The sequence below is a fragment of the Sinocyclocheilus anshuiensis genome, unplaced genomic scaffold, assembly GCF_001515605.1.
Source record: "Sinocyclocheilus anshuiensis isolate Anshui unplaced genomic scaffold, SAMN03320099.WGS_v1.1 scaffold1572, whole genome shotgun sequence".
NCBI classification, from domain to species: Eukaryota; Metazoa; Chordata; class Actinopteri; order Cypriniformes; family Cyprinidae; genus Sinocyclocheilus; species Sinocyclocheilus anshuiensis.
Window position 1 is genome coordinate 347,127 of NW_015555807.1, and position 10,599 is coordinate 357,725.

The 10,599-nt window shown below is 34.6% G+C and overlaps 3 protein-coding genes across 4 annotated transcripts in view; 1 reads left to right on the forward strand and 2 right to left on the reverse strand.

The window, feature by feature from the left end:
- Positions 1-855, reverse strand: part of LOC107675011 (CD59 glycoprotein-like) — a 2,122-nt gene extending 1,267 nt beyond the window's left edge. Inside the window, exons 1-2 of the mRNA XM_016469189.1 lie at positions 767-855; positions 572-638 (exon numbers count right to left, since the gene is read on the reverse strand). Of these exons, the coding sequence (XP_016324675.1) occupies positions 572-620 (49 nt within the window). The 5' untranslated portion in view covers positions 621-638; positions 767-855. The remainder of the gene's footprint in view (positions 1-571; positions 639-766) is intronic.
- Positions 856-1,577: 722 nt separating this feature from the next.
- On the reverse strand, positions 1,578-5,731 carry LOC107675012 (CD82 antigen-like). Of its 2 annotated transcripts, XM_016469190.1 has the most exons (9): positions 5,663-5,731; positions 4,862-4,929; positions 4,688-4,751; positions 4,446-4,576; positions 4,128-4,202; positions 3,810-3,917; positions 3,122-3,295; positions 2,953-3,036; positions 1,578-1,666 (listed from the first exon to the last, which is right to left on the reverse strand). In XM_016469190.1, the coding sequence occupies exons 2-9, from the start codon at positions 4,925-4,927 to the stop codon at positions 1,595-1,597; spliced, it is 774 nt and encodes a 257-aa protein (XP_016324676.1). In that variant the 5' UTR covers positions 4,928-4,929; positions 5,663-5,731; the 3' UTR covers positions 1,578-1,594. The 2 variants fall into 2 exon arrangements, with proteins under 2 accessions (XP_016324676.1, XP_016324677.1); XM_016469191.1 differs by lacking the exon at positions 5,663-5,731 and having other exon boundaries at positions 4,862-4,957.
- A 2,577-nt stretch (positions 5,732-8,308) lies between these two features.
- LOC107675007 (galanin peptides-like) lies at positions 8,309-9,180 on the forward strand. Its single transcript, XM_016469186.1, has 5 exons — positions 8,309-8,392; positions 8,480-8,534; positions 8,650-8,739; positions 8,969-9,022; positions 9,122-9,180. The coding sequence occupies exons 1-5, from the start codon at positions 8,309-8,311 to the stop codon at positions 9,178-9,180; spliced, it is 342 nt and encodes a 113-aa protein (XP_016324672.1).
- Positions 9,181-10,599: the final 1,419 nt, after the last annotated feature.

Genomic DNA, 10,599 nt, shown 5'->3' on the forward strand with positions numbered 1-10,599 from the left:
ATGTCAGAAGAAGTACATAAATGTGACCCTGGACCACAAAACCAGTCTTAAGTCCCTGGGGTATATTTGTAGCAATAGCCAAAAATACATGGTATGGGTCAAAATGATCATTTTATCCTGCCAAAAATCATTAGGATATTAAGCAAAGATCATGTTCCATAAAGATATTTTGTAAATTTCCTACTGTAAATATATCAAAACTTAATTTTTGATTAGTAATATTAGTAATATGCATTGCTAAGGACTTAATTTGGACAAATTTATAGGCAATTTTCTCAATATTTAGATTTTTTTTGCACCCTTAGATTCCAGATTTTCAAATAGTTGTATCTCGGTCAAATATTGTCCTGTCATAACATGGACAACAACAACCCTTATGACTGTTATTGTGGTCCAGGGTCACATATCAAACTAATTAAGTTTAGTAGTGTTATGTTTCAGATGTTGTATAAATCTCAATTTAAAAAAATTGACCCTAATGCCTGGTTTTGTGGTCCAGGGTCTCATATAAATTACCCAGTTTATTGTAATGACAATGTTTTTGAAAAAGTCCAAATTGTTTCCCACTTACCACAGAGGGCACCTAAAAACATGATCAGAACCAACGTGCGGGATCCCATCTTTGTGTCTTTATCAAACTGACAGTAATAAAAAAAAAATAATTAATGATAATGAATGTGTGTGTGTGTGTGTATATATATATACAGATCGATATATATATAAGACTAAAAGTACTGTAAAAATAGTCTGAAAATATCCTTCTTACCTTCTTAGTCTGTAGTGTTGCTCTGGAATTAATGAGGGAGATGAGCACAGCATGTATATATATGATACCTGATAACAAGTGTACTGTCCTCCTCCCTGCCCTAACAATAACTTGCTACGTGGTATTACATGTCCCATGTACCATTTAGATCCTCAGTTTAAATAAACACATAAATGCATTCGTTATGACATAAACAAAATCAACTTTATAATGTCATTTTTTGTTTTATTTCCATTTAGCAACAGCAGTTTTATTACAATTACCCTGTTTTTCAAAGAATTTATATATAACTTTAAATTCAAATATTTTTAAAAGCCTTGTTGTACCACTTGTTGTCACCTTACATAAAAAAACAAAATATATTTAAGGACAATTTGAGTTTTAATATTTTACATGTAAAATACAACAGTATCGCACACATTGCCTCGATATTGAGGTCATTTGCTTTGTGTGCACAACAATGGTGAAATATTATACTGTCCCACCCTAATGTTTTTCTCACGCACTGGCTAAACTGAACAAATGAGAACATTCTTAGTCACATGCACATATTTTGAAAATTAAGAAATAAACGTTTATATCCTTTAAATATTATATGAACAAGTTCAAATTATTTGTACTTTTTCATAAACAGATAAAAACACATAGCATCTGAATAACAAGGAAAATCAACAAGTGACTGCCTTTTGAAGAAACAATATCTATATAAAACAATCAAATACAGAAAAATAATAATCTCATAAAAAACACATCAGCAAAACATCAAATATATGAATGACAGAAAACAAATACTTGACTTTTTTTTCCCCCTCACTGATCCTGGTCATTTTAGTGGAGAATTGTGTTGTAATCCACAGAACCCTCTTTATACAGACACATCGAAAGGATCATACCACATATCTGCAAAGAGGATGAAAGATATTTTTCATAAATTAATCATCCATGGTTCAACCTCAGTTAACCATTAATAATCTACCGTTAGCAATGTACTAAATTTACTATTCTGGTCAAACACTGCAGATTCAAATGTTAGGACCAAGCCAATGGATGAATCTTCACACCACACACTAGGCTACTATTATAACAGCACAATAAATCTACCTTGCCAGTATTCCACAGTGAAATCTCTGTGAGGGAAGATACAATTAAAAGTAACCACTGAGGCCTTTGTACAATCATATTTTGTGAGTCCGAGCTCACAAAACAAAAAATACAGTCACAGTTAGAAAGATTGTAAGAAAAGGTACAGCTAATACAGCGAAATGTCTAATCTGAGAAACAATATTATGCAAAACAATACTATGGTTGTCCACACCAAGTAGTATCATGCATTAATGTTACTTATTGCACATTGCTCTAGAATACTTGCTTCTGATTGGTCAATTGTAGCAGTCAGAAGTCAAAGGATCTTTTTGGCCCATGAAATTTCACTAATTTGACTGCTCTCTCTTGTTTTAAACAAATGCAACTAATCCAATCTTATGTCTCAGTAGCTGATTGTAATAAAAATGGAGAACCTCAATTTTAATTGTAATATTGTTGTGGTGTTCTTCTTACTGCTAGGCTGACTGGTTTGCAGTTGACTTAAGATAATATACAGATAAGATTATAAAACAAGTTTGAATCAATATTTCATGTCCAACTATTTATTTTTTTGGTGAGGAGCTGTGTAATAAGTAATGTCTACTCAATATTTCAAAATAAGCTCCTTAAGGCTGCAATACAGTTTGTTGAGTTTGTAGTGTCTTGTATTCTGGTAGTGTGTGATCCACATTCATTTAGTGTATGATGTTGTCCAGTTTTTCTCTGTAACCGTACAAAGTTGGCACGTGTAGTGTTTTAAAATCTGTTCAGATTTAAAATTTGTGTAGTGTATTCCAGCCTTTAAGGACGATACAAGACTGACATTATTTCAGCATGCAAAAATGAGGCACTCAGACACACTACACTAGTCACAAACTGAGACCTGGACAGCTGAACATGACTGCCATGTGACTCTCTAGGGCAGCAACGGTGTGTGCGATTAAGGCAACAGTAAGATACAAGGCATATCCACTGAAGACACTATGAGACAGAACACCATTTTACTTTGTTTATTCTCATTAACTCTAAGTTAGGACAGTAAAGGGTTATTTGGATTGTCTGAATCGGGTCTAAAGTTTGGCGTTTGGTGACAACTTGCTTACCTCCACCACAGAAATGGCCAAAATAATCACGAAAATTATGAGAAGATTTTCATCCAGCCATTCCTTTATATTCTCACTGCAACCCTTTGAGAGAGAGAAAAGAGTGTGATGTGTGATGTTGGAACACAATTTACCCAAAAATAATTACAGGGCAGAACTGAAACCATACCTGATTATAAATCCCACAGGTGTAATTTGAAAGGGTACCATTCGAGAAACATTTGAAACATTTTTGATCTTTTATTTCATATGTCGCATTGACAGTAGCATTGCCTTTGTCGTAGCAAGAACAGGGTATAGAGTCCCCCCAGTCTTCTTTTCCATCCCAACCACAGCATTTGGCCTGTGGAGATGTAATGGTGGAGGTGATATCCTGTTTCAAACTTTCCAAAGTAACTATCAAAGTTTGCTTTCAAATTCTAATGATATCATATACCAAGGGACACCTCTGGCAGAAATAAGAGCACCTTTTCTTAACTTTTTATTGTTAAGCTTTTTAGCTGTGTTGCTGCTTTTTCAATTCAAATTTAAAATGAGCTAAAGCAACGCAACTTAATTTATAGCCTCATTTAAATATATGTCAAATCTATTTGTGCTGGCACTACATGAATCATTTTTGTGGCATTAAACTGAAACTGCATGCAAACACTTGCCTTAAAATCAAAAAGTATGTACTTATACACTTTGATAATTTGTGGATTTTTCTTAATTCGGTGTCCAATTTACTTGGAAAATGTGAGTGGAAAAACTTGTAAAAGAAAGACAGCAATTTTTACTTGCTGCTGTTTTTTTCATATTTAGCTTTCTTTTTGTTGTTTACTGCTGTGTGCTTTTGTTTGCTGTGCTGTGACTCTCACCTCCTTCTGAATGTACTGTAGAGTCCTTTCAAAACTCTTGAGACTGGAATCATTTCTTCCAAATAAGTTTATTAGTTGAATAGTATGCTCCTTTAGTGAACCAGCCAACTGATTAAGAGTAGGGGGAAAAAACAAGTTGAAGATGTTTTGGTCATGATTGCATCTGAAGCTTTATAGGCATATAGTTTTCAAAAATAGAAATCAATCAAACTGATTTAAATCTTGACACCAAAGAGGATTAATTAAGTAATGTGCTGGATCGTTCTAAAAAGCCCAGCACTAACTGGGTGGGACTGCTGATCCTCACGCTTGAGTTACCTCAGTCTTCTGGGTGTAGAAAAGAACCCCACCCACTATCTGAGCCGCGAGAAGAACCGTGAGCAGGATAAAATACTGCAGATAAATAAAGCTTATTTTAACATACTGTTACAGTTCAGTGGAGCAGACAAACGTACTGATGTATTACAAACACATGCACAATTCCCAAGAGGTTGGCGACTACTACTAAGCTCTTAATATTTTAAGAGTTCTCCTAACAAATAAGGATTAAAGTGTACATCTCCGATGGCACAAATCTCAAATCAGTCACATAAATGGCATATAAATCCATAAAGGTTTGGTTTTCTGAAAACTCACAGTTGCCAGCAGGCATTTGACAGTCTTCAGAGAACCCAGACATCCCAAGAAGCCTAATGACATGGTCACAGAGCCACTGACGATCAGCAGGTAGGAAAAGAGAGAGATGGAAATGTAGGGAGGAGAGGGCACTGCAAAAGATATAGAGCAAATTCTTTAATAGTTCACAATATATAATAATTAATAGACAAAGAACCAAAATAGCACTGTGATTTCCGCACTCAAATAAATGTAACACTTACTGAATATTCTGTTCTCTGAAAGTAGTATCCATAGTCCCATAGATAAGAGGAGTGATCCTAAGAGCTAAATGAGACAGTTTCTATTGAAAAATCACAGTCCAACAGCAGTTCGACATGTACATTGTATAAAATGTAAACGTTTGGCCTGTGTCTTATAACTCATTTTCAACTTACAAAGAATATCAAGTTGAAGAGAAAGAGGAAGTATTTGGTGAGACTGAGACAGCACTCAGATGCCATATCTGTGAGCACAAAATAAATAAATATTAAAATCATCAGTAAAAATTGTAAAAAAAAACAAAACAATTATATTATCAGTAGGCTGAGAAGCAGAAAATATACCATATTGTTCAACTTTTAAGTGTTCACAGAACCAAGCTGGTTTCACAGTTTTTCTTTAAGAATAGCATGTGTGCTACATTTGTTTTCGTATGTGTTTATATGGATTTGCTGCCCAGAAAGATACTACAAAATAACCCCGCTCCTTTTCTCAAGCACAAAAACAGAACAGGGTACAGGAAGTGTCTTGTATTCTCGTATTTCCTTGCCTATGGTAACGAAACCAAAGCTATCATTTTACACATGCATGTCATTAACTATTCAAGTACTAGCACATGGGACAAAAGTGCTTTGTTTGCTGTTATGAAAATTTGAGAATACATCCTTCGGTGATTACATAAATTGAGATTTTTTTAGGGCTACATCCTGTATGATGGTTAAAACAGCCAGTGTTTTTTTTTTTTGTGTTATTTCCCCTTCTATAATGTAACTTTTTTGATAACATTTAACATTTATGCAACTGGCTTTTCAGGAAATGGTGTCTCAAATAAACAATGTTTCTATATAATCAATATCTAACTGGCATTTCTCAGAACATTTTAATTTATATGTTTAATTAATACAATTTTGACTGATTCCTTATAATGTTTTCTAGAATCAATTGTTTTACAAAAGAAATAAAGATGATAAACTTACCTTAAACTGGGCAAAGTCGGTAAGGTTACATACACGGAGGGTAAATGAACCGTGGTGGCTTCACATGAGATAATGTAAAACTAAATTTTGCATATATAACATTAATTCTGATTCGTTGTATTGCTAGAGAGTTCCTGTATGTAAGCAAAGCGTCTTTGACTATACTTCAGCGGAAAGCAAGTGTACAGAACACCCACCATAAATAAAATATCAGCCCTATAGTCACAGACTCTTACAGCTTTTAGACCCATATACTCCCCTCTTACATCTCTGAATTATCAGCATTTAATTTGAAATACAAGTAAATTATTATGTGTCATGATATGACATTTTGTGATGTTTTCATGTTTTTCACAGGCTGCAAGATTTAGAACAATTAATAGATTTGACATTTATTTAAAAAAAAACACTAAATTGTTTAATCTGTTTTTATCTAACTATTTCCACAATGCATATGATTTCAACTGCTGCCCAAAACCTCAGGATATCGATTTCTGAGAGGGGACAAAAGACATTACATCAGGTATAAGAGCTGACCTGCTCTTAGCAGAAGACGAGTGCATAAAAATGAAACACAGGGGCAGAGATCAGGGTTAATTCATCTAAGGTCACTATTATGCCTCCCACAGGAGACTGAAATTTCAGCTCTCATTCCTTGTTTCAACACGCTTCCTTGTCGGCCTGTCCCCCCCACCCCAGCCACAAATGCAGCTTTAGCACAATTAGTTGTAGATAATTAGGTGGAATGTTTTAGGGCTTCCCTGTTAATGGATAGAAAGGAGTAGTAGGTGCTGTAATTATATCTAGGGCAAAGTGCTGTTATTAAATGGAGAAAAGCATCATGGATTGAAATGGATTTCAGTATTGCCTCGTGTGAATCCAATGGATAGATAGATAGATAGATAGATAGATAGAGAGAGAGAGAGAGAGAGAGAGAGAGAGAGAAGGGCAGACAGGCAGATGGACAAATGGATGGATAGATAGATAGGTAGGCAGAGGGCGAATGGATAGATAGAAGGATGGATGGATGGATGAACAGACAGACAGATAAATAGACAGACGAAAAGACAGGCAGACAAATGGATAGATAGATAGGTAGACATCGGTCCAACAGATGGACAGATGGATGGATGGATGGACGGACGGACGGACAGGCAGACGGACGGACGGGCAGACGGACAGATAGATAGATAGATAGAGAGAGAGAGAGAGAGAGAGCGAGAGAGAGAGAGAGAATGACAGACAGGCAGAGGGACAAATGGATAGATAGATAGATAGAGAGAGAGAGAGAGAGAGAGCGAGAGAGAGAGAGAGAATGACAGACAGGCAGAGGGACAAATGGATAGATGGATAGATAGGTAGACGTCGGTCCAGCAGATGGATGGACGGATGAACAGATAGATAAATAGACAGATGGAAAGACAGGCAGACAAATGGATAGATAGATAGATAGATAGATAGATAGATAGATAGATGGATAGATGGATGGATGGACGGACGGACGGACAGACAGATAGATAGATCTACACTATATCTGTTTTTGACACTATTCCTCCTGTACTGCGTAACCTTGCTTACTGTCTGATTAATTCTGTCTCATCATTATCTGTCCTTCCTCTCTCTCCCGTCTCTGTAAACAGCACCAGTAATTATGAGAAATGAACAAATGAATGTCATACTAATAGAGTTTCATTATGTTAATATGCTCTATGGCGCTGGGTGTATAAAAGACAGACTGTCCCTCATTCAGACACACACCTGCAGCAAATCTGTTGTTTGAAGGTTACTGACTGTCTCTTTTTTTTCTGGAATCCGGGGTTTTTATAAATATTTATAAACAGCAACTGTTCTCTTATAAGGTAAGTATTATCTGTGTTGTGTTTAATGCTTTAACCACTTTAATATTTTTAGAATTGTGTCTGTGAAGTTACAGCTTGAGGCAAAACATCAAAGATACAATTGATTAAATTAAATGATAACAATACAAATATGCATACACTCTAAAAAATAAAGGTTCCAAAATGATGGTTTTGCAGCAGTGCCATAGAAGAACCATTTTGGGTTTCCCAAAGATCTGTTCTTTTCTTAGCATGAAGAACATTTTAATAATTTAAAGAAGCTTCTTTTCACTAAAGACTCTTTTGTGCAATGGAAAGATACCATGGATGCTAAAGGATTTCAATGGAACCATAGATACACAAGAAAACTTTATTTTTTAGGAGTGTACAAATGTCTTTATCATATTTGTTGAATATTATTATAATTCACTGATGCTTTATTGAAACCCGGGGAGGAAAAGGCTAACAAAAAGGATATTTCAGATCAAATGGCTTTTAACAATTTTGGAAAGAAAAAAACTGTGACACAAAATCTTGATCTTTTATTTAAATATTTAAATTAAAAAATTCTCAGTCTTGCTGTTTCATATTGGTGAGTTTTACATATTTATTTATAAATACTGATTCATTTCTAATGTCATCCTTTAGGATTAATGTGATCTGGTAAACACCTAACACAACCTATAAATACAACAGCAATAATAATAAAAAAGATTGAATAAGGATTGTTTTTAAATTAATATTGTTTCCGTTACAGTGCATAGATATGGATGTATATGTTACATATAGTCTACTGTCTTTTTCACAGATGCAGACGAGTTGTGCTTTACTCTGTATCTCGCTCTTTGTCTTTACTGCACATCTGTCAAGGATCCATGGCATGACCCTCACGGTACACCTTCTATTACCTCTTCTGAAGCTCAACAAGATGATTTTTTTTTCGTCATCTCTTTTATGAGTCTCTTTGTTAATCCCACAGAATCCAGAGAAAAAGGGATGGACTCTAAACAGTGCTGGGTACCTACTAGGACCTTGTAAGTTCATTGTATTCAAATAATTAGACAAACTTGAAAATATTGTGTAAGTTTGCATTTTAAGTACATTTAATATTGGTTTTATTGTGATAATTTTGTGGCTGTCCTCTTGCAGATGCTCACAGAAGTCTTAATATAAGACACAGAGCTACGGGCAAAAGAGACATGTGGAATGAAAGTTCAAGCTTACCAGCATCTTCATACAGTCAGTGCTTAAAGCTTTTTTAATTAATTTTCTTCTTCTTCTTCATCTTATTATTATAGAAAACCTTAAACCTTATTGATATTAAGGAATAATCTGAGATGTTAGTACATTCATATTTTGTCCCCTTCTAAAATATTATTCTTTCTTGGTTATTCAGTTTGTTAGTTTTTGTCTAGTATTTTAAATAAATGTTTTTTTTCTTAAAGTAGTCTATTTTCATATTCCACAGATGATTCCTATCTTCTCTCACTGCTGGGTCATCTTGCATATCTGCGATTGAAAGGTGAATTACATAATAGTTGATTTGTTTCATTACATTTCTAGTACCTGCAATGTATGCGATTCTTGGCATGCAAGTAAAAGTACTATTTTTCTCTTTCAGAAATGGGAATGACTGAAGATTTCAGTGGCTCTTTAATGAGTGGCCATATGAAGCAATAACAAAATATCAGTTGCCCTCTAATACTGTTTTGCATTTGATCCTTTTATTCATTATTTAAAATTGTATTAACATGTAGTTCAAATTGGTAAAATGTGTACATTAATATCCCATGAATCATGCTGTTTTGGCTCATCTCTCCACTTTATTATTCAACCATTGTTGGCGCATAATTTTCTGCTTCAAAGTTCAAATAAAGCCCTTCATGACAAATGTTTTAAAAAACCTTTTACGTTTATTCAATATAAAAAGGAAACTGAGGTAATCAGGGTGCAGCAATTTGTTGAGTCAGAGGTGAAAACTTGGTGATTTCATTATTGCCATTTACAAATACACATTTTAAATAAATAGCAAAATAACCCACTGATTCCAAAAGCAATTTTGTATGACTAACACAGTACCAGAATAATTTTAAAAATATGACCAAAATGGTGAAAGTGTATATGGCTATTAAGAGAATATGCAATGTAGTGTAACAAAATTGAAATTAATTTCATACCAGATTTCTTGATTGCTAATGCGTCCAGAGCGCTCAGGGTGTTTTGGACTATTATGTAATGAGGAGCAAAGATTTAACATATGGCGCCATCTAATGGCAGATGGAGGAAACGTCATCCTTGTAAAACGATGCTGTTGATGACGTTTATTTAGGGTTCACTAAAGACTCGGACATAAGCAAAAAGGTTTGTAATAATAGATACAAATTAACAAATATAAAATATAAATTAAATAATTTATGGTCTAAATCTTTTGAAAATGTAAAACTCTTTACTAGAAATACCAAAACACTGCTGCTGAGACAGGTTGGGGAAAACATGCGACCCTGGAATCTGCTGACCTGCTCTTCCAACAGCCAGACAAAGACAGTTGAGAAGGAACATTTATGCTTTACCACTTACTGATCATGCTCCACTGTTTGAGATAATTAATTGTCTAACAAGACAATAATCTAAATTAAAACCAAATAGTCCAGATAACCCAATTAATCTAAATGAGGAATGCCGAATATGAGTACATCAATACGTATAAGTTGATACATGTTTTGTGCCCCACAATACTCTGAAGTAATTGATGTATAATGAATCCATAATTTTTTTTTTAGCAAAATCAAAATTTTAGGTTAAAATAGGTGGAGGGTGAACCAACTCCAGGGTAAGGCTAAAAGCAGCCAAATGGGTCATATGATGCGATTTCAATTTTTCCTTTCTCTTTGGAGTGTTACAAGCTCTTGGTGCATAAAGAAGATCTGTAAAGTTGCAAAGACTAAAGTCTCAAATCCAAAGAGATATTCTTTATAAAAGTTAAGAGTCAACCACGCCTACTTAAATCGGCTCGTTCTTACACGCCCCCACATACCTACATCACAATGTGGGAAGATTTGCATAACGCCGCCCAAATGTTCACGCAAATAAAGAACGCGT

What these genes read in the sequence shown, in the direction of transcription:
- LOC107675012 (XM_016469190.1), bottom strand. Translation starts at nt 4,927, where the DNA reads ATGGCATCTGAGTGCTGTCTCAGTCTCACCAAATACTTCCTCTTTCTC. An exon ending in TTCAGAGAACAGAATATTCA is followed by an intron (nt 4,577 to 4,687) that starts GTAAGTGTTACA and finishes TATCTTTTGCAG; the next exon opens with TGCCCTCTCCTCCCTACATT. An exon ending in TACAGTACATTCAGAAGGAG is followed by an intron (nt 3,296 to 3,809) that starts GTGAGAGTCACA and finishes ACATCTCCACAG; the next exon opens with GCCAAATGCTGTGGTTGGGA.
- LOC107675007 (XM_016469186.1), top strand. Translation starts at nt 8,309, where the DNA reads ATGCAGACGAGTTGTGCTTTACTCTGTATCTCGCTCTTTGTCTTTACT. An exon ending in TGGGTACCTACTAGGACCTT is followed by an intron (nt 8,535 to 8,649) that starts GTAAGTTCATTG and finishes GTCCTCTTGCAG; the next exon opens with ATGCTCACAGAAGTCTTAAT. An exon ending in CTTACCAGCATCTTCATACA is followed by an intron (nt 8,740 to 8,968) that starts GTCAGTGCTTAA and finishes CATATTCCACAG; the next exon opens with ATGATTCCTATCTTCTCTCA.